At 43.2% G+C, this 23,376-nt stretch overlaps 1 protein-coding gene across 13 annotated transcripts in view; it reads right to left on the bottom strand.

Annotated features, from left to right (window-relative positions):
* The window catches only part of Ints10 (integrator complex subunit 10), a 30,071-nt gene extending 8,181 nt beyond the window's left edge, over nt 1-21,890 (bottom strand). For 6 of the 13 annotated variants that reach the window (XM_052752415.1, XM_052752419.1, XM_052752412.1 and 3 more), the window contains exons 1-14: nt 21,696-21,890; nt 21,203-21,270; nt 19,479-19,582; nt 18,683-18,822; nt 16,811-16,892; nt 16,205-16,345; nt 11,700-11,871; nt 9,164-9,333; nt 8,191-8,324; nt 6,010-6,166; nt 4,674-4,756; nt 3,630-3,782; nt 2,528-2,636; nt 303-382 (exon numbers count right to left, since the gene is read on the bottom strand). In XM_052752415.1, coding sequence (XP_052608375.1) covers nt 303-382; nt 2,528-2,636; nt 3,630-3,782; nt 4,674-4,756; nt 6,010-6,166; nt 8,191-8,324; nt 9,164-9,333; nt 11,700-11,871; nt 16,205-16,345; nt 16,811-16,892; nt 18,683-18,822; nt 19,479-19,582; nt 21,203-21,270; nt 21,696-21,824 — 1,722 coding nt within the window. In that variant the 5' untranslated portion in view covers nt 21,825-21,890. The remainder of the gene's footprint in view (nt 1-302; nt 383-2,527; nt 2,637-3,629; nt 3,783-4,673; nt 4,757-6,009; nt 6,167-8,190; nt 8,325-9,163; nt 9,334-11,699; nt 11,872-16,204; nt 16,346-16,810; nt 16,893-18,682; nt 18,823-19,478; nt 19,583-21,202; nt 21,271-21,695) is intronic. The other 7 variants (XM_052752425.1, XM_052752416.1, XM_052752421.1 and 4 more) reach the window with 3 other exon arrangements.
* Between the last annotated feature and the right edge of the window lie 1,486 nt (nt 21,891-23,376).

Below are 23,376 nucleotides of genomic sequence, written 5' to 3'. Positions count from 1 at the left end.
CCACCTAGCCGGGCGGTGGTGGCGCACGCCTTTAATCCCAGCACTCGGGAGGCAGAGCCAGGCAGATCTCTGTGAGTTCGAGGCCAGCCTGGTCTCCAAAGCGAGTTCCAGGAAAGGCGCAAAGCTACACAGAGAAACCCTGTCTCGAAAAACCAAAAAAAAAAAAAAAAAAAAAAAAAAAAATTTTCCCACCTGCCTGGTAAATTACAAAACAGTTGTGAGCAAAGCTCTTAAGTCATGCCATCTCATCAGGACATATTTCAGAGGGAATGTGCTTCCTGCTGCTCCCATTTTAAGCTCACCTTAAAGCATGCTAGCATCAAGTGCAGGCAGTACGGCATAATAGCCTTACTGGTACAGGGCAGAAGCTTCAGATCCAAACCTAACAGAAGGCCAGACTGTTAGTGACTGTTACCATCAACGAGAACAGCTTTGACAAACAAATGTTTCACTTGCTTCCTCAGGAAGATAAACAAGTTACAGAAATCGTGACCCAGCAGACAATTATATTGGTGATGAGGACTCTGGTTTTTGGTCTCTAGATTTCATTTCTCAATTTTCTTTCCTACCCTACTAAATAATTATTATACAATATTTCAAGTATGTAGAATATTACATAGAGGGAATCTCACAAACCCAATGTGCTTGTCACTCAGCTTGTGTGTGTGTATACATAGCTAGCCTGTATGTACACATGGGCATCACATGTGCAGCACCTGTAGAGGTAAGAGGGTCTTAGATCCCCTGGAGCTAGAGTTACAGATGATTATAAGCTGCTATGTGGGTGTTGGGAACCTAACCCAGATCATCTGCAAGACGCTGAGCCATCTCTCCAGCCCTGTCCCTCAGTTTTAGAAAATGCTAACATCTGGTTTTAATTTTTAAAGATTTTAACACAAATTATCACAAAACCAGTAGAAGATCCTTATAGCGTCCTGATGTCATCCTCTTTTCCTGCCCCGGACAGACACAATTCTGAGCGTGGTGATGGTCACTCCTGTGCAGTCTGCAGGCTACTGCCACAGCTGTTTGTATTTACAGACACCACACAGAAATGTTCGGCATGCTTTCAGTCTACTATGTCAAATGGTGCCATAACGGATGTATCTTCTGCTAACTGACTTGTGTACTCCACCTTCTGAGTTTCAGGTTTGTCAAAAATACATGAAGCGCTAGACAAGGAATTTCCAAGATTACATGGTATTCTATTGTTTACACACACACACACACACATACACATGCATACATAAGCACACACAAAAGCTGGTTCATGAGATTTCTGATTTTTCACTTTAAACAATGTTTTATCAAACATGTTTACACATGACTTCATGTGTACTTGTAGGAAAAACTTTAAGCAATGACTTCCAAACTAAGATGTCAATGTTTTTCCTCATGGCCTGTGCTCTTTGTATCTTAAATATTCCTCTCGGCAGAGGTAAGAAGTAGCAAGAAATCAATGCCTTTCTATACGGATCCCCCTTAACACATTGTACATCTAAAATGAAACGTTCGTTTACTTTCAGTATCTATCCTTCGTACCTTAAGTACTAGAATATTCCATTCCATCAAAAAGAACATTTCTGTTTGGAAGTCAGGACCCAGTGGGCAAAGGCCCAGTCTGGAAAGGCAGTGGCTCGGGAGGAGGCACGGCCGGGCAATGGGGTGCTCGCTCTTCCTGATAATGCTGACTTCTAGCATTTACTCACTTTCAGAAGCACAGCAATGGTGTGCTCCTTCGCCCTCACTCAGGACCACTGCTCAACAACTGCGCTTTCTGCAGTCTGTGCCTGTTTTTGCCTTTTTTTTTTATACCAAATTTAATGTCCTTTTGTTATAATAAAAGATTTCTATTTCATTTTGTCTTTTTTTAAAAGTTGTGCTTATCGAAAATTTTCCCACTGCATCTAATTTTTAAAACTTCTTGACATAAAGTTGTTCTCTTATTGCCCTTCTGACGTAACCAAGATTTGTTGTGGTGTTACCTTTTCATTCCTGATCTTGAAATTTGTGGCCACCGCGTTCGAGATCAGGTTCATTAGGATTTCGTCCATTTCATGCATATTTTCACAGAAATAACCTTTGACTTTTACTCATTTTCCCTACTGTGTTCATTCTGCTCTAATTATTCTTAGTTCTCTCCCACTAGCTTGCTTCATATTTAATTTGCATATCTATTTCTAAATCTTAGGTGGAAATTTAGATTACTCGCTATGCATTAGTTTTTCCAAGCAATGTGGAATCAGGTGAAGCTCAAAATGGCCCCAGGGGAATAGGGTGACATGGGGTCATGCTGATTAGTCCCTTGTTTCCCTAGTGCTAGGCAAAACAGGGAAGATGCTCTTCAGAGACAACAAACTCATGAAGTGGAACTCAGGGTTTGGAAAAGATGCAGATTGACTTAGGAACACAGCCTGGAGAGGGAGTAGTTTTCCACAGCGCACAGTGGCATGACCTCACTAGGAACTGTGACATCTTAGCCACAGGTCCTAAAACGCCTGTGACAAAGAACAAGACTTCATGGTACCTTTTCTAAACTTGGGCTTCACTTTGGAGGGCTCTTCCTGCGATTTCCCTCCATCTTGTATGGGTAGCACCATGTAGCACATCAGGTCCAGAACCTTCTCACATGTCATCTACGGGAGAGAAGACCACAGGACTAACGTGAAGCTCTGAACGGCAGCCGTCTACAGCGGAGAAGCAGACAGTGTGTGTGCATAGAGGGCTGTATTCCTGTGACCATCGCTGAGCACTCAACAGTGACCACAGGGAAAGGCACGGTCAGATGAAGTCGATGAGAAAGAAGGAACAACAACCTATTCTTCACTGTGAGAAAATACCCCGAATTTGTATACACTAATAAACATACACAGTGCCTATCTCAAACCACACAGCAAATTCAAAGACAGTCTGGGATACATGAGACCTTGTCTCAAAAAAGAGAAGAATAAGGAAATAGTACTGACGCCTAATTTCAGGGAAGTTACACTACAGAAACATTAAGTAAAACAAGATCATTGTGTTTTTCAGCAGCAAATTAAGTAACAGATCCAAGTGGTACGGTCAATCAAGGAAGCGTGCATTGACTTGAAAAATCACTACAGGAAAAAGACATCCCAGGGTGCCATGCAGCCTTCGAGAATGCACGTGAACCACCTAGCACTCACTCTATACGCCCCCAGTACAAACCCAGTACTCACTCTATACGCCCCCAGTGCAAACCCAGTACTCACTCTATACGCCCCCAGTGCAAACCCAGTACTCACTCTATACGACCCCAGTACAAACCCAGTACTCACTCTATACGCCCCCAGTGCAAACCCAGTACTCACGCTATACGACCCCAGTACAAACCCAGTACTCACTCTATACGCCCCCAGTGCAAACCCAGTACTCACTCTATACGCCCCCAGTGCAAACCCAGTACTCACGCTATACGACCCCAGTACAAACCCAGTACTCACTCTATACGCCCCCAGTGCAAACCCAGTACTCACTCTATACGCCCCCAGTGCAAACCCAGTACTCACTCTATACTCCCCCAGTGCAAACCCAGTACTCACTCTATACTCCCCCAGTGCAAACCCAGTACTCACTCTATACTCCCCCAGTGCAAACCCAGTACTCACTCTATACTCCCCCAGTGCAAAGTGACAGGTTGCCAGCTGGATGAGCGCCCTCTGGTGTTCTAACGTCCCCTGTCCTGTGATCTGTGGCTGAGAAAGGGATCCTTGGAGAGCTGCTAAGTGATGCAGACTGGCTATTGCCTTCTTATATTGACCCTTGGAAAGACACAAAGGCAAAGATGGAAAAGATCGACATTAAAATACACACACACACATACACAGCACAGAATCTCTGACACTTTAGATATCCCATTTCTATAGAACCAGCTCGGTACTTGTGAAGGACAGAAGCAGCCCGCTGTCCCTGTCCGCATCTTGGTAGCAACTGTCTGCTCTCCCATTCTGGCAGCTACAGAACAGTGCGCATGCTGGAGGGCAGCGGAGCAGAGGGAAGGAGGCTCCAGAAGGTCTTCATTCTACTGAAGGAATGCTGCTGTTGTAGGCAGCCCCTACTCAGCCAGACAGACACTACACGCTCTCTCACATGTGGATCCGAGCTCGAATGTTTCTACATGGGTACAACTGTAGGCAGACGAGAAAGGGGACCACAAGTGAGGAAGAAAAGGAGAGTTGGGGAAGGGAGGGTAACAGGCTTTTATGATGACAGAGGCAGAGACTGCTGGAGGTGGGAGAGCACAAAAGGGGGCTGGTGGATGTGGAGGATCAACCAAAGCAAATTATATTGAAATGCCCTAGGAAACCTAATATTCTGTATTGTAACTTTAAGTGGAAAATATTAATTAAGAAAACTGAGACGTATTTATGCTATCTTTAATGTGCAAGAGGGCAGAGATAAATAGGGGTGTGTGGGGTTTTACTTCTATACACAGGGAAAAGCAGGAACATGACTGGACACACTGAAAGTCACCAAGAAAGTGAGACACTTGGGGATGAAAGTGGACCTTAATCTCACAACCACAGAATACTCCAAGATGTGGATAGGCAGTGGACTAGCCCCCACGGAGCACAACACTTCTTATGCTAAGACCAGTTTGCAACAATCCCACCCTGCACAGACACAGCAGCTGGAAATGCCTGTCACAGTACCTGGTAGATGATCATATCTGTGAGGAAGATTCTTAGCCACAGCCATGTGTCCGTCTTCCAAGCCAAACAAATTCTTGTAAATTCTGTGTGAGAATGTGAAAGTAAATTCACTCCAAACTGGTGAACACAGAGGCAACGAAGGGAAAAACACACACATTAAAGAGAGATGGAAGGTGACCTTCGCCGAGGCGCTAGGCTTTCTGGTAGGTAGTAAAGCCAGGGATGCTCATCACTGATATGTGAGGATTCTTTTTTCACAGTTTATTTATTTTAGGTACGATTGCCCCATGGTGCAGGTGCGGAGGTCAAAGCACAACCCAGCAAGAGTCCCAGGTCATCAGGCCTGTGGGCAAGTGCCTTTCCTCACTGAGCCATCCCACCAGCCCACGAGAAGGATTTTTATACACCGTAAAAGTAAAAGCATATATTATATGCCAAGAACTACACTTTCCATGAGTTACTCCATGTATCTTGTCTCGTTTTTTAAGACAAGGTCTTACGTTGTCCCAGCTGCCCATTTACTGTTTTTAAAAAGGTCGATTTATGACTCAAGAAAATTTCTTCCAAAATAGTCCCATACATATCCACAATAAATACAACAAAAGAAACTGAGGCTACACTCCCTTAGAAAAGATAATACAGCACACCTGACCCGGGGCTGTCTGGCCATGTGATAGGAGGTCAAAGGATGCACGCTCACTGCCTAACAGGAAACGAATGGGCCCTGATTCCACAGGAAAGCAAAAATGATTGGTTAGCAAGAGGGAGTGAGTTCTAGAAAGCAGGCGCATGAATCATTTATGTCTTCATTCAAAAGGGAGCAGCCAGGTGTGGGCGAGGTGATGCACACTTCTGATCCCAGCACTTGGGAGGCAGACTCGGGAGGGTCTCTGAGTTCCAGGCCAGCCTGGTCTACACAGCAAGTTCCAGGCCAGCCAAAGCTACATATTGAGATCCTGTCTCAAAAAAGAAAAGAGGCCTTCTCCATTTCCAGGGCAACAGAGTTGGTGGCAGACAAAAGCCACACTGCCTATTGCAGAACACAGGCAGCTTGAGGAAAGGAGAAAGGGTAAGAACAAGAAAGGGGCAGTACACACACATGAGAAAGAGCAAGCGGCATCCTTCCCACACTGCCCCAACACTGACGGTCTAGGAGCAACTCAGAGATGAATGGTTAATTGATAGGCTTCCTCATCACAAGAGAATCCTATAAAACGCGTGATGGCTCGACCTGATTCAATAAGCCACGAGAGCTGACATTTCAAAGACCACACTGATCTTTCAGAGTTGATTTTACATGATTAAACAGTGTCAACGACGACGAGCACATGCTCACCTTTGTCAAGGAATTCCAGGGAATAGAGCAACTCCCAGCTCTCCCTGGCCAGTTTGAAGCTCTCCAGCACTTCGATGGAGTTGCTGAGCTCAGCTTTACTGACCACAATGTGCCGATTCCTTCCTTTTGCTGAACATTCTTCATCGTCTGAACTCTGCTTGAGGGATGGGAAAAGCATGATTCATTGAAGGTGATAAATGCCATCACGGACTGAAGCACTCAGTCATTGTCTTCTATAGAAGAACTCTGTCTCCTATAGCTTTTATATCAAAGAATATTATATGGACACAGCTTTTCCTATTTAACATTGATCAATATATGATTTTCATCTTGACATTCTCATGTTGTCAATCTGTACCTTTAAAATTAAGTTTGCTGGTTTCTTACAAGTTCAAAACACATCATTTTAATCAAAGTCAAATCAAAACAGATTTTTACACTGAGAGATATTGTGTGAGATGCACTCACTTTGGTTTCTCATTTCCTTACTATGTGACATTCATTACTTTGGTTCCTCACAGCAGTCTGCCACACAGTAGATAAACACAAGTCCGAGGCCCCTAAGACACAGAAGCAGCTGCCCCCCGTGAGTGCCCCTTTTGTTCTGTATGCACCTGTCCGGGGCCACACCCACCCCACCTTCAGCTCTGCTGCTGAGGTGTGATCTGGAATGCCCTCCGTGTTTCACAGTACAGACTTCTACTCTTCCCTTCATGTCATACACAGCCAACGAGAGCTGCAGAGAAAGGCCACTGCTGTGTATGTCACTGGGCATGTCTAGAGATGCTGCCAAACAGTCAAGGTCAAACAGGTCACTAACCATCATTCTGCCATGTCACTAGCCCCGGTGAAATCGCCCCTCACTTTCACCACACTGGGGTCACTGGAGTGTGCTCAGAGGTTTCAGTGAAGCATTTCACCCCCGCACTGATCTCACAGGACACTCTGCCTTGGATGCCTCCTTTCTTTAAAATTAAATACATAAAGATTTTCACTATTTTTAATTATGTACAAGTGTATAATTATGTATATGTGCCAGTGGGTACAGGTGCTCTCAGGTGACAGAACTGTTGAGTTCCCCAGGGCTAGAGTTACAGATGTTCTCCTGATGTGGGTGGTGGGAACTGAACTCGGGTCCTCTCGAAGAGCAGCAAGTGCTATTAACCACTGCGCCATCTCTTCAGACCCAGGCGCCTCCTTTCTACCAGCCTTCCTTCCTGCCTTCAGACCTCCTGCAGCCTCTTGTACCTGGAGAATCTACCCTACCACACTCAGCCACTTCAGGAGCGACACACACACAATCCGCTGGACATCCTAGTTTATCAGAGTTCTGGTTCATAGCAAGCAGTGGTGAACTAATACCCTATTTACTGTTGTAAATGGCGAGTTCATTAGTGTTGCAACTTATGGAAAACAGTTCTGCTTCCAATTTAGGTCAGACATGTATCAAAGAACTCCAATTTTCGGGGAAGACAGTATGGCATTCCCAACAGCTTGCAAAAGTTTGAGAACTCCATCTTGAAACACACATGGACACTGAAGCTCTGAGAGGAGGCTCTGATGGAGCAGTCATAACTGGAGGGAACACACACGTGTGCGTCTAAGAGGAGAGGACCACCAGTTGGTCAGCTCCTAGGCAGAGGATATGAGCTCTTCAGTGGGGCTGAGCGGAGACCTCTTCTAAAGCTTGACGAAAGCCTTCCTGTATCTTGTGGGGTGACCAGGCTGCCCTTTCCATCCTGAGGCCAACATCCATCACAGCATCCTACTCCAGCCAACAGTTTCCAGGTGGTTTTGTAAATTTATTCAATACCAATCAGTCAAAACATGGTTAAGGAACTCAAAACAGGGTTCATAGACCTTGACACTCCTGGGCTGCTCGGCTGTTCTGTATGGTGTATGATGTTTGGCCCTGTCCTGGCCTCTACCCACCAGATGGCAATTATCAATCCCTGCTCACAGAACCACAGCTGTGACAATAAAAATGTCCCCAGACACCATCAAATGAACCAGGGAGAAAGAAGGGTGCAAAGCTGCCCCCACTGAAGGCAACTAACTTATACTTTATTATACTGTCACCTAATAAGTTTTACTATTTTAGCTCTAAAATCACATTTTACAAAGATTCATCTCTGGTAAATGACATACACAATCTGTCAGTAATTAAGTGGAAAGGGTTACCATGGTTTTTTCTCTTCCCTCAGCTAGTTTCCTCTTCTTGTGTATGTGTTTACTGCGATCAATTTCGACATCACCATACACATTGGCTACATCTTCCAGAAGAACTAGTGGAACCTGGCTTGGGGCGTTAGGACCTACACAAAGAAGGACACATGAACATTAAAAATGAAGTAAGAGAAAGAGTAGTGAATATGAGCAGGAGGTAGGTACAGTGTCACACGAAAATAAAGTTCATAAAATGCATGCCCAGCGTGACCCTGACTAGGTAAACAACAGCATATACACACACAGGGAGAATGGCCAGATGAAGATCTACTGAATCGTTTATAAAGCCACCCTTTCAGTGTTGAAAATGGACAACTGTTCCTTTGCATTTGTTCTTATGTATCTGTAAGTGTTTAAACAATGACCACGAGATATAACATGATCATGAACACTACATGCTTCAAACAAAAGCAGAACATATGAAAACCCTAAGTCAGCACGCAATGCATATAACACAGAGCTTATTTAAATCTTTGTCTATTGTGCTGTCTTCATAAAATCTACACTTTCGGATTTTTCCCTTGATTTTGTGTTTCTGGTTTTTTTGAGAGAGGGTCTCATGTGTATCCCAGGCCTGGTCTCAAACTTAACATGTAGCCAAGGCTGTTCCTGACTGAACTCCTTAGCCTCCCTTCTCATCCTCCAAAGTGTTGACTTCCTTTTCAAACAGAGGCATTCAGTATCCCTATTTAATTTTGTATGACAACTATAGGTCTTAATACAGGAGTTCCTAGTGAGAAATAGTCACATAAAAACTTAACCAATCCAAACCAAATTAAATTATCAATGACAAAGCGCCCTGGTACCACCCTATAACTTTTTAATCCCACAGCAATGGTGAAAGTTGAATATTATAAAATACTTTTGTCTCCTTTTTATCCACACTAAACTAATAATCTGAGTTTTATACAAGACTATGTGCGCTAACCTTGGAAGAGAGATGGCTGTATGCTGCTGATGTACTGGAACGCACTCTTGAAGAAGACCAGCATCGTGGAGTAGAGCACCTGGTTCTTATAGTTGGCGTGAGCTTCACTGTCGAAGCTGCTCATGTACCTGCTGAGCTCCTTCATTCGGTGCAGTAGGTCGCTACAGCTTCTGAGGGGAGGGGACAAATTCACCTGACTGCCTCTCAGCAAAACGATGAAAGAAAAGGTCTGGGAGAAGCATGCACTTACCAGAGGCAGCTGTAGGTGTCTGGGTATATAAACTTCTGTGGTTTAAAGTAAAATGAAGCTTTAAAAATCATTTTATGTACATTGGTGTTTGGCCTGCATGTATGTCTGTGTGAAGGTGCCAGATCCCCTGGCGCTGGCATTACAGACAGTTGTGAGTTGCTATGTGGGTGCTGGGAATTGAACTGGGTCCTCTGGAAGATCAGCCAGTACTCTTAACTGCTGGGGTATCTCTTCAGCCCCTTAATAAATTATTTTAACTGTACAAATTCATACAATGCACTGTGATAATCTAATACAGTATACGATCAAATCAGGGTAATTAACATTACTATCTCCATAAACATTAAAAAATTATATATATTCACAAATGCCTAGTGTAACATTTTAATATATGTGTACCATATGCAGATCAAATCAGGGTGATTAAGTTTCTTTTTGAGACAGAGTTTACTATTATAGTCCTGGTCTGGAACACACTATGTAGACCAACTTGGCCTCAAACTCACAGAGATCTACCTGTTCTGCCTCCTGAGTGCTAGGACTAAAGGCGAGTGCCACCAGGCCTGGCCCTAGGGGAATTAAGTTTCTGCCTCCATACCATTACTTTGGAAACTTCAAGCTCCTCTATTCAAATTATGTGAGTTAAATGTATAATAAGCTATTATAGGGCTGTGGCTGTGGTTCAGCAGTGGAGAACCGGCCCATATAAGCAGAAGCTGGGTTCAATCTTCAGCACCACACACAAGGTAACTATGGGGTCAGCATGCACCTTTTATTCTGTAGAACACCAGAAGTTATTTCTCTGTAACAGTTATATGGATAGTGTTAGCTAATGTTTCACAACTTCCCTCCCCACCACCATTCACAGGCTCATACAATCACCATTCTACATTCCAAATGGCATTTATTAATGTCCGTGAGAGGGATCATGGCGAATTTGTCTGTGTCTGACTTACTTCACTTACGTCATCTAGGCCCATCCATTTTGCCAAAAATGATGTAATGTGATGCCTTATGGCTGAATAATATTGTAATATATCTGCATCACACTCACATTTTCTTTATCCATTCATGGGCATCTAGATTGATTCCATATCACAGCTACTGCAAACAGTATAACGAACATAAATATACAGAGGTCTCTTTGATATGTTAATTCCCCTTGGAAACGACAGCTGGCTTAGAACGTAGAGCTACTGTCGAGTTTGTGGACCCTGCACACTGCTTTGCATAATAGCTGCACTAATTTACATCCCTATCAACAGTTCAGTGTTAGCTTTCTCCACCCCAAGGGTTTATTACTTCTCATCTTCTCATCATTGGGTAAGTCACTTAAGTTCTTCTGAGACATGTTTATTCACATTAAGTTATTCGTTATTGTTTGCTTGACTGGTAAATTTCCCCTTCTGACCTGGAGCTGAGAACACAGACAACCTAAAGACAGAAGCATGCCAAGTCAATTTCTCTTTTCTCTGTGTGAAGAAGAAAGGGTCAAGATCTTAACATCATCTCTTTGTAAATTTATTTCTTTTATTTCTTTTTCACTTTTTTTTTTTTTTTGAGACAAGGTTTCTCTGTAAAGCCCTGGCTATCCTGAAACTTGCTCTGAAGACCCTGGCCTCAAACTCAAAAGATCCACCTGCCTCTGCTTCCCCTATGCTGGGATTAAACGTGTGTATCACCACACTCAGCACTGTCTTACTGTTTTTAATGTGTGCGTGCGTGTGTGTGTGTGTGTGTGTGTGTGTGTGTGTGTGTGTATGTTATGCACATTTGTGTGTGGCACACTATATTGTGGTACTGGAGTCATATACGTGCATGCACATGTGAAGTTGATGCCGGAAGTCTTTCTTGATTGCTTTCCACATTATTTATTAAGAAAAGAGCTCTCTCCCTCACTGAATCCAGAAAAAGCTGATTCAAGCTTGTCTAGATGGCCAGCTTCTCTGCCTGCTGAGTGCTGGGATTACAGGCAGCTGGCACGACTGCCCAGCTTTAGCCCTCTTCCTCAAACTTGTGCAGCAAACCCTTATCCATTGAGCAATCTCCCCAGCCCCACTCAATACCATTTTAGGAGTTTACCCTTCAGTTAGGAATCTTTGGATAAGATGAAGTACCCTCTTCTCTCGCATAAATGGTGACTATTACAAAATCCCCACTCCCAAATAAGGGTATCTATACATGATACTGATTTTTAAAAAAAAAATGGTTCTGTTTTCTACAAGGATTCTGAGATGATACAACCAAAGATTTAATAAGCAATTCTGGAAATAAACTACTCCTTACCGTCTCCCTTTATCCATCTGCCATTCGCATCTCATTCCAACAACATTCAGAATCTTAAACAACCTCTCCCAAGGGTCCACAATCTGGGATGACTTCTCAGTCAGTCCTTCTATTATGTACTTCTGGGAGCTACGTTTGCTGGGCGACATTAAATCAGATGAATCTTGTGCACCTGAGATGTGAGAAAAAGTAACCTACAATTAATATCACTACTTATTTATATGGTACTTATCAGAGAAAAAAAATCTGACTCTTCATTCAAAAGACAAAAGTACTGACCCTAAAACATCACAATAGAAAAAAAAAAGCTCAAAGGAATATTAAAAAAAACCAAAAAACTGCAAGCTACATTTTTTACTACTTAATTACATAGCACTAGATAGAGGAGACAAACATCTAAATCCTCACTCACAAGGATATGTACCAACCCTGGCACATCAGTCCCACAGTGCCCTGAAAGGGGCCCCTCAATGATGCCACTGCTTATACAACTGGAGCCTATAACGTCATGTGGGAACTGTAAAACTCCTATCGCCCAGGAGTAAAGAGCTACAGAAAAGATGAAGCTGCAGAAGAACCCCAGGACAGTTCACAGTGAAGGCCACAGAAACCTCAATGACACCCCACAAAGTCTAGAAACAGACACCAACACCCAAAGGTCCTCATTAGAGCAGAGTGTGATGAATGCTTGAGGTAAATCAGGGATTTAAAAAAAAAAAAAATCCCAGCAAAGCACCAAAAGCACAGTCCTGGGAAGGTAACAGTCCCCCAGGCACCCCAGGCAGGCCCTTCAGGCAGGATCTGGCAGTGTTGCTGGGGGCTAAAGACTCAGGAGGACAGGACCTGGGGGTGGAGGACAGTTTAGGAGTAGATCACGGTACATTTATGTTGCAAGTCACAATAATATGAAGCAGGATTTCCGCTGACTATGACAAGCTAATACCTGGAAGAATCCAAGGGCCTTTGTACCCCATGTGCTGCAGAATATTCTTTCACATTGTGAAGGTGTGTCCTTGCCAAGGCACCTTCTGATTGGTTTAATAAAGAGCTGAAAGGCCAATAGCTAGGCAGGGAGAGGTTAGGCAGGGCTTTCAGGCAGAGAGAAAAGAGGAGATGAATCTACACAGAGAGGAAACATGATGGAAAAGAAGTAAAAAGCCATGAGGCAAAATGTAGATTAATATAAATGGGTTAATTTAAGTTATCAGAGCTAGTGTAAGCCTAAACTATAGGCCAAGCTTTCATAATTATTAATAAGTCTCTGTGTTATTTTTGTGTGTGTGAGCTGGTGGCCCAAAGAAGAATATGTCAACATGGCGTCCAACATGGGGGCTCGAATATCCAAACACAGGACCTGAGAAATCTAAGAAAAGTTCTGGACAAGGAGCCGAATGTAGCTTCCTCGTCCTGCAGTCTTCTGGCTACAGGCTGCTGCCTGTGGGCTGGAGCCAGCTGCAAGCGCCATGCGCTAAGCTGACCCATGCTGCAGCTGACATGGCAGTTTAAGATTTGTCTTGAGTGGTCAGAGAATGCTGCAGGTGCTCAGTAAAGACAGATCCAGGTGGAAAAAAAAATTAACAAAACTCTAAACAGGTTACAGTGGATTTAAAATATGTGTGCAGGCTTGGCAACGAAAAGAAAATGGGTATAGACAGTCAGAGAAAAAGTTGATAAATAATAAAGTCTTTAAAGAGAAAATAAAATAATATAAAAGGATAAGCCATGTAAAGATGGAAAATACACAGGGAGTTTGGATCCTATATGGTGTCCTGTTGACTTGGAATTTTTGATTACTGATGAGTGAACAACAGCTGCTGAGAGACATGGGACTGTAAAGAGATTGCTGAATGGAGTTGATCAGGGGAGAGACCCCTAAAACTCCTGACTACAGACATAAAAAATAAACCTAAAAAAATCCTACAAGACAGGTGACATATATTTTACCTGCTCAAACATAAAACAAAAAACTCATCTTTGGCTGGCTTGTGTACAACACACAGTTCATACTTGTGTTAATGCAGATATGTACGTTGCCTTTGAAAGTGTGTGTGTTTTCGGAGTAAGGGGATGAGACACCAATGAAAATGGGTGGCCTAGGTGATCTAGTCTCTCAGAGCGCCTCTGTTGCAGTTTCCTCAGAGTTCTACATCCAGAACAGCTTCAAGGCAGTTAGTCAAGATGGTCCAGCCTCACTGACTATTCCAGCCAGGACCACAGATAAGCCTTACACTTTCCCATTACACAGTGACTGGACAACAAATGTTATGGCTAGTTTTTCCCAGGACTCGACCATTATCTCAGTTTTCTCAGGGTTCCCTAAAGATGCCATCACCTCCAGACAACAGGAAGCAGTCTAGAGAACACGATGCCCACATTCCCAAGAGGTGGGGTGGGTAGTAGTTCGGTGGGTTATGAATGTTGGTCATCATTTAGGGTAGTTGGTTATAAATTGTTACTGGTCATGGTCAGGGAGAAAGCTAAACAAAGGAAAAAGGAGATTAGATTCAGGGATCTCTTTCTGAAGGAAAAATGGGGGGATACAGTATAGAAGTGATGGGATAAAAAGGTAGATTGTTGAGTCTATTTTTGAACAACCACTAGTCTCAAATATTTTACATTGGTATGGATTTTTGTATATTGATACAAATTTAAGTTTATTTTTGTTATACTGTATATATGTTTCTATTCTTGCTTAAGGTATTGTACCTATGCAGTTCATTTAAAAAGGCAATGCAAAGTTTTAGTCCTTAAAAGCTATTTAGGATAATAAAGAAATACAGGATAATAGTTAGTCATCTATAACAATCAAACTTATAGTCATGTTAGGTATGTTTTCAAATCAAACAGAGATATATTTTAAATAGATAGATGGTTTTCAAACACTTCAAAGACCTACAGAATGTGGCATTTAAAATGTTTTAATAACCCAAGGCTTTTCATGACAATGAGACATGTCTGCCCCTAGCAGCACCAAACTACTTCATGAAAGGATGATAGGCATTGAAGAAACTCCATAGAGAGTTTCCTTCATTTGTGGCAAGGTTAGCCACTAGGCAAAGAAACTGTCCTTGCCTCAACTGCTCACAGAATGCTGTCCAAACTGGACAAGCAGGACACAAAAGAAAGTGACTGGCAAACTTTGCCAAGACAAGGTAGGACAGTCCTTCAAATTCCTACTTCATAGAAAAGTCTGTCATATATTTTAGGCCTATAGGCCAAAGATGGATGCCCCAATGTTACAGAAGAAACCTTGGGAAAACTGTCCTGGCAGCCAGATGCCTCTTCCATTTCTTAGTTTTGGAAGTTGTTTGCTCTGCACTTCCTGTTTACTCAGGTAATATATCCTTCTCTGGTCTCTGACAGAGTTGGAGGTGCAATAGTTACAGTTACAGTTTTCTTTGTTACAAAATTCAAAAAAGAAACTTACAAAAGAGATGTAAAATGTAAAATGTTGAGAGACATAAAAGCTTAAGTTGTTTATCTAAGAAAATGCTTTAAGGTCTAAAGTGATATTTCTCCAAATTTTCCAAATACATATGGACTGGAAATTGTAAATGTAATTTTTACTTAAAAATTGTTCTCACTGTATATGGTTTTACTTTGTTAAAGTTATAACCTTCCCTTTCTATTTGGTCAATCCCTGATAATTGTTCTTATTGTATACAGTTTTACTGTGTTAAGAGTTAAAACCTTTTCTTTCATTTAGACAAAAAGGGGGAAATGTTGTGGACTATTCCTTTACACTGTGAAGATGTGTCTCTGCCAAGGTGCCTTCTGACTGGTCTAATAAAGAGCTGAATGGCCAATAGTTAGGCAGGAAGAGGTTAGGTGGGATTTCCAAACAGAAAGAAAAGAAGAGATGAATCTAGGCACTGAAGAGACACCAGAGAAGACAAAGAGGAAGCAGGGCATGCAGGAGGAGAGGTAACAGCCATGAGCCACAGGGAAGCACATAGATGAATAGAAATGGGTTAAGTTGTGAGAGTTAGTTAAAAACAAGACTAAGCTAAGACTGCGCTTTCATAATTAATAACAAGTCTATGTGTCATGATCTAGGGGATGATGGTCCAAGGAAGTCTGCTACATCTACAGGCACTAGGCTGTACCATATAGACTTAATGAGTGGGAGACACCATCTAGCTTGGTATACCTACGATGTTCATACAGTAAAACTGCTAACAGCACACGTGTGAGATGACTGCGCTTGCTTTGCTCAGGGATCCATGATTGGTGGCTGGTCAAAGTGGCTTCTGAACTATGGCACCTGTGTGTTGTTCAAAGTACCTGTATGATGTTTAGGAACTGGACTATTTCAATCAAGGGGTAGAACTGATTACAGAAAAATCTCAACTCTTAATTATATACTTTTTTTTTCTTTCTAGAGGCATCTTTCGGGAAAACTATCAAACGAGCACACATCCAGAGAGGGACAGTCAATGTAACAAGCGACTTCGGAATGACTGTAGCAAATCCAGTCTGAGCAGGTGTGGGATGCTCCCACTTACCTTGATGCTGGTTTTCCAACTGTGTGGACCGAGTGACATAGTTGATGTAAAATTCAGCTGCTTTGTTCAAGTATTTATATAACAAGTTGGCAGGCAATCGAACATCATGGTTGTTAATTATTAGAGGAAGGACATCACAAACTGTTGCAAGGAGAAAACAAACTGTTCAGGTGTCTGTACGAGAGCTCTGACAGAAACTAATTCATCTTCCAGTTCACTGAATGTGGCATCTAAAATATAGGGGGAGTCGCTCTGGCACAACTCCTTAAACCAGCTATACAATCAGTGGAGGGAGGCAGAGAGGAAACATGCCTGTGGATCTGACACCATGGCTAGAGATCTGCTGGCCCTGGGAGGAGGCTGGAGTGTCCATGACTACATACAATTCATGTGTACACACATGCTATACACATTGTATCAGAGGTATCAAATGTTAAATAACACATAATTAATAGATTTTTTTGAATTCTTTGTAGGTAAAATCAAGATTAAATTTCATAATATAAAGAGTTCCTTTGCTTTGTACAAGTGACCTTACCCCTGAAATGACAATCCCAGATACTCTCCTTATCCCAAAGAAATAATACAAAATGCAGTGTTTCTTACCAAATAGCTTTCGAAAGCAGTTAACTGGAGACTCCTGCTCTTCAATGGTCTCAGCTTCTAGCAGTGCCTCCCCAAGGCCAACCTGTTTAAAAACAAAAATCACTTACTGTGCATAGTGTGAGACGTCAGAATCGCAGGAACAAACAGTAGTCCCTTATTTGTCACACAGATTTCTCAAAGAAACAAACAATTCCACTTTAAAGACTAGAAACATCAGAGTACATCAGCGACGTTGCCCAGAAGATCAAGTTCCCTGACTACCTGTCCACTCTGGTCTCATTCTCCTCTGAACTAGCACAGTTAAAGGGCTAACAAAATGTCTACAGAAACTCCAGCACGGCAGTGGAGGGACAGCACAAACAATGATCGCTGAAGAGATTTTCAAGAAACTGGAAACCAACTTTACACCTGTCAAGATACACAAGGACAACACTAACTCTCCAGAGTCCCCAGTGGATAATCACACAGTTTGGGAAGCACTGGGCAATAATGTCTGAGTTTTAAGGCCACCTTCCCTCACTGGTGTCCTGGCACAGCAAAAGGTCTCTAAACAAAATCCGCCCACACATTTATTTTATTCTCTTCGCAACACTGTAGTCTCGTTAGAACAGCATAAAAGATCACAGGACACACAAAGTTAAAAGCCACTGCAACAATCAAAGAATGTAAGGTCTGAACTGTGTCCCCCAAATTCATATCCACTGAAGACCTCAGAATGTGTCTGTATACAGGCATGCACGGCTTACAACAGGGAATGCATCTGTTGTAAGTATCACAGAGTATGTATCACAAACCAAGATGGCCATGCTGTCACTGGACAGTATGCCCTCATGGGACCACTATCATGTACAGTCCATTATTGACAAAATCTGTTTAAGGGCTGCATGACTGCACAGCTCACCTTTAAACAAGAGCACTGTCTATCTACATAGATAAAATTAGTTAAAATGAGGTCATTTTAGAGTAGGCCAGATGCCGTGACTGGCATCATAAAGAATGTGAAGTAAAGACGGAGATGTAGAGGAAAGGACCCTTTAACAACAGAGTTAAGACCTGGAGTGAAGCAGTGGAGTGACACCCACTGGAAGGAAGGTGTCCTAGAGCCTCTAGGGGGAATGCTCACACCTTTGTTTAGAACTGTGAGAAAACACCCCACTTCTGGTGCTCTGTAATGACAGACGTAGAAAACTAATACAAGGAAGTATGGAAAAAGTTAACTAGGCCAGACACCAGAAAGATGACATGGAAAAGGTAAGCAATAGCCTTTGGATAAAAAGAACCAGTCATTCGAATCGCGACTACCCACTGGCTACAGCAGGTTACTAGACAGTTAGAACTCGGTTTCTCTAGGGTACCTGACACCAACCCACCAACACCCGCCCACAGCACTCACTAGTCCTCACAGATTCAGAGATGGGACAACAGGGTGTGCAGGGCAGAACATTTGAAAATCTATCTGTTAAGACCATACACTATGACTCTTAGTTTCTTTATTTTCGATTTATTTATGTATGGGGGAGAAGAATATGCTCGGCACTCAAGTGGAGGCCAGAGGACAAGTTGCTGTAATCCGTTTCCTTCTCCCATCACGTGGGACCTAGGGATGGGATTCAGGTTGTCCGGCCGGGCAGCAAGCACTTTTACGTACTGAGCCGTCTGGCCAGTCCTCTGACTCTCACTGAAACTCGAATGCATTGTCAAAAACACCATGGAAATAAGCGACTTTCTACTGAACACCACTGTCAATATTTGGGGGGCTATAACCTTAGGTTGATAAGATGACAGCTCCTAGAGATGTGTAATCAGTGCCAAGGCATCACCTGATAAGCAACTGTAGTCTTTTCTTAAAGAAAAGGGAAGCGGCAGCCCTACCCCATGTTGCACCACTGTCTCAGGGAAGCGCCTCAGAAGCAACAGCAACATCTCTGATCGTTCCAACGTGTTGAAGCATTGTTCCGTCACCTTCAGTAACATCTCACACTGGACCCGACCCGGAAGAGTTTCAAATAAGCCTGGAAACAACATTTCATCTGTAAAGTTGTTTTTTCTTTCCCCCCACAAAGAAAATGTTGACCTGAAAGTAGTAAGTAAGGTATTTTCCATTCATAAAACTGTAAACACTCAGAATTCACCTGCACACTAGCAGACTTCTGAACTCCAGGGCATTTGGCATTTAGCTGTTTGCTGAATAATCATGAAACATTTGGAGGCCTGATGATCCAGAGGGCAGCGATGACCCATGTGATTTATCACCACAGAGCTAGCTACACTAAGATAAAGGCATGAGCTTACTTAAGTTGAAATAACCAAAATCATCTGTTTGCTAATTATCTAGAATTATAAGTCTTTGACTGGCTATAGTAACCAACACAGAAGTTTGAAGTTTTTCTCCTATTTGTGAAGATCTGGTTTATCTATAGATGCTTTCTGGTTATTGTAAAATATATCCAAAATGCAATCTCCCAATGACAGAATGCCATCCCCTAGGGACACTTAGAGTGTTCTAAGTAAATTCTGAAGGGACCAAGTGACATCACTATGGACTTTCATTGCCTAGAATAAAACATAATGTGGGTACCACTATGACAGGTGTGACTGAGATGTCTGTGACAGATAGGACATTCCAGAAGTGGTCATTTATAAACTATTCAACTGTTACTATACTCACTCCTTAAAAACTGGGTTTGCTTATCCTGTGAATCATTCCTCAGTGCTGATGTTATGATACTGATTTCTCTCCACACCACCGGCTGGTCTGGGAAATTCACAAACCTATTTTTAAAATGAATGCATTAAAGTAAGATGTCAGATCAACAAAATAAGAATGCTAGCTTTTAGAGAAAACCACTTTTCTTTAGGTGAATGTTTATATACATCAGAACAAACTGAAGTAAATACACAAAAATAATTTATTAGTAAAAGTAATTGAGAATACTCATAAAAGTCTTTACATCTTTTTATAATTGAGGGGCTGGGGATGTAGCTCAGTTGTTTGTAGAGTGCTTGCTTATCATGCACAAAGCCTTGGGTTCCATCCCTGTACCCCATAAACCAGATGTGGTAGTGAATGCTTATAATTTGGGAGGTAAAGGCAAGAGGATCAGAAGTTCAAGGTCATCCTCAGCAATCTGGATGAGAAACAAAAAGCTTAAGAAAACAAAGCAAGCTGAGAACCATCGTTCATCTTCTGCATGCACGTTGTGACCGGCCACCCAGCTCCTGTTGCCAAGCTTTCCCCACCAAGATGGACTGTATCCTCAAACCCAGAGAAAGAATACACTCTTCCTTTCTAAGTTGCTTTCTATCAATAACAGCAATGGAAAAAGTAAGTGATACAAGTAATACTCTATCTAAAAAAAAAAAAAGACAAAGGCAAATCACAGACCACAAATAACCAAGGAGTACAGTTGCAGTGATACTCAACATCGTTGGTAATATCAGGGACACAAACTTAAGAAACAATACAGCAAGATACGATTTTTCCCACATAGGCCAGGTGTGGTGGTATAGCCTGTGTCCCAGCTACAAAGGAGTCTAAGACAGGAGGAGCATGTGAGTCTTTTGGGTTCAAATCCATCCTGGCCAATAAAGTGAGAATCCTTTGTCTCAAGAGAAAGAAAGAAAAGAAAAAAAAGGGGGGGGGGGGGAGAGAAAGAAAAGGAGACAGAGAAGTTCATATAAAGGTTGGTGAGAGTGTAGAAAACTGGTACAGAATTACTGACATTCCAAACATAATTTAAAAAAACTGGAAATTAAATCTGCACCAAGAAAGGGGAGGCTGAGAAGTGCTACATGGGGATGAAGAACGACATCCATCTCCACAAAGTAGACATGGAGGGGTCCATCCCAGTGGGTGATGAAAGCAGGTTTCAGAGTAAGCAGAGCCGGGCGGTGGTGGCGCACGCCTTTAATCCCAGCGCTTGGGAGGCAGAGCCAGGTGGATCTCTGTGAGTTCGAGGCCAGCCTGGTCCACAGAGTGAGATCCAGGACAGGCACCAAAACTACACAGAGAAACCCTGTCTCAAAAAACAAAAAACAAACAGAGTAAGAGCAGAATGCCCTCACTTCTGTCAGCTCCCCAATGTACTGACGTGTTTACATAGAGATGCACAGATACACACAAAACTTACACCCTGGTTCAGAAGGGATTCACATTTCATTCTATCAATTACTATCCGAATGCTTGTAGTGAACGTATATTTCTTAAATAAACCACGGAATACAAATTTGGAGATTCAAGAATAAGTCGTCTCTGCAGAAGGTGTGTTGGCAATTAAGAGTTCTGGCTACCAGGGATGCAGAGTCCCAACTCCTATCAATTGTTGATCTCTGACGAGCCCCGTTAGGATGTCGACAAAAGGTCCTGGAAGGATCCCCAAACAGTTAACTCACATGTCATACAGCAACCTCCCCGCAGTGGCAGTCCTCTCTGCATTCCGTTCGATGGTGTACATCTCATACTGAAACAAGGCAGACAGGGTCACCACCTTCCACCGTGGTAGCGGATCCAGCTCCAGCCCACCTGCAGCACCGCTCAGAGCCGGGCCTTCACTCAAAATACCCCCAAATCCCCCAGCTCAGGACTGGGACTCTGGGCTCCCTCCATCCGCGGGGCTTCTGGGATCAGCTGGGATAACGCTTCAGAGCAGCAGGCATTGAACGGGTAGCTACCACCATGATCAATGAATGAGTAGTGGCCTGGGCCCTAATCTCCTGTGTGGTCTCCGCCTTTGCAGGCGCTAGGGAGAAGGATGGTCAACTGTGCAATGTGGAGCAGTGTAGGAGCGACGTGGGGACGGAGGAGCGGCCGTGCACTGCGCCCCGGGCCACCCTGCTCAGCTAAACGCTCCCTTCCGCGCGTGGGGACGCGTCGGGTCTGACTCACCTGGATGTTGAAGTCGGCCGGGTAGAGGCTGCGGGCCGTGATAAGCCACGCCTTGGCTGCCCACAGGTCCTGGGGCACGAGCTCCCGGGCTCGCTGCACCAGGAACTCACAGTCGCCCTGGGCCGACATGCCCCTCGGTCACTAAGCCCTTCCGGCAGGGGGACTCCCAAAGCCGCCAACACCCGCCCCCCCTCCCGCGGGCGACTACTGCGCATGCTCGGAGGCCAGCCAACCACAGGGCGCAGCGGCCCCGCGGAGTCCTCTGGAAACTGCGGAGAAGTGGATTTCAATCCCTCGGATTGCTTTCCCATGCGCCGGATCCCGCAACCCTTTGCTCCAGGTTCTTGCGTTCTCCTTGGACCCAAATGCGGTTCTACGGGTGCCGGATCGTGCAGACACCCGGCTGTGGCCCCCGAGTGTCCACAAGTTTCGTGCTCCAGGCTAGGGTGCAGTTGGAGAGAAAGCGCCGAGGAGTGCTGGGCTGTATGGTGCCGGGATGTCCTCACCCCTGCACACGTGAAGACCCAGGCTTGCCTATTGATTTTGAGCTTTGCTAAAGGCTTGTCTAGCCGCTCCCGCCTCTGCTCTGTGTTTGTTTCTCCCGCATCTATTACTTTTCTCAAATACTGAGCAATTAGCATTTAGAAAATACTCAGCTATGTGTCCGAATCGTCCAGCCAGTGTTAACATCTTTGGTTATTTGACCAACGGAAAAAACAGCTGCACTATAAATCGGTGACACTTTAACGAAACTCCGGCTTTGTTTTGCATTTGAGCCAAAGAAAAAATTGTCTTCCTGTTCTGTTGACAAGGTAATAATCATTTGCTGAATTGGAAGAGTGTCCCGAAAGTGAGTTTTCAATCTAAGTGCCATAGTATGTAATCTATCATCTATCTATCTATCTATCTATCTATCTAGTATGTAATCTATGCCTGTCTATCTATATTAAGTATCAACTCTTGTCACCAATTGCCACTTAAAACAAGGAGATAAAAGATTCAAAGCTGACTAAATAGTTTCTTTTCTCTGTTTTTCTCTGAGACACATTCTTCCATAGCCCAAATTGGCCTTAAACTTTGTAAGTATGTGAGGATGACTTTGAACTCCTGATCCTAAGCTTACATCTCCCAAGTGCTGGATGTGTGCCTGACCTGACTTAATTTTTTTAAATAAAAGAAACTGGCACATACTTATATAAGTATTTAAAGTAAATATGAATATATACTTTATAAGAGTGAACTGCAGCAGTTCTTGGATGAAGCTTTGTTTACATTAAAGATTCTGCAAACAACATAACTTTGGATGATTAGAATATTATTGTGGAGAGACGGAACATAGGCTGAGAACCAAAATTATTTGGGGCCTTTAATAGACATTTGCCTCAGCACTGATATCTGGCCTAACATTCTTCTAAAAGATAATCTTTATAGATGGGATCACTAAGCCTCAAAGACTCAAGGATCCACCAATCTTAAAGCTAAGAATGATATAACATCTGGACACCCAGCCTTAGTGTAGCCCAGGCACCTGATGCCCTTACAATGTAGCTGGCAAATACATTGTGCTATAACTCCTGTTTTTCTTCTGTGATTCTAGAAGCTCAAGTGCCTCCTCTACAGTGAACATGTCATTCAAAGCAAGGTGAATCCTTGCTCCTGGCCAAAGATGCCTCATTCATAT

Source organism: Peromyscus californicus, unplaced genomic scaffold, assembly GCF_007827085.1.
Source record: "Peromyscus californicus insignis strain IS unplaced genomic scaffold, ASM782708v3 Scaffold_23__1_contigs__length_62951481, whole genome shotgun sequence".
Taxonomy (NCBI): Eukaryota; Metazoa; Chordata; class Mammalia; order Rodentia; family Cricetidae; genus Peromyscus; species Peromyscus californicus.
This window is presented reverse-complemented; position numbering and strand designations above follow the sequence as displayed.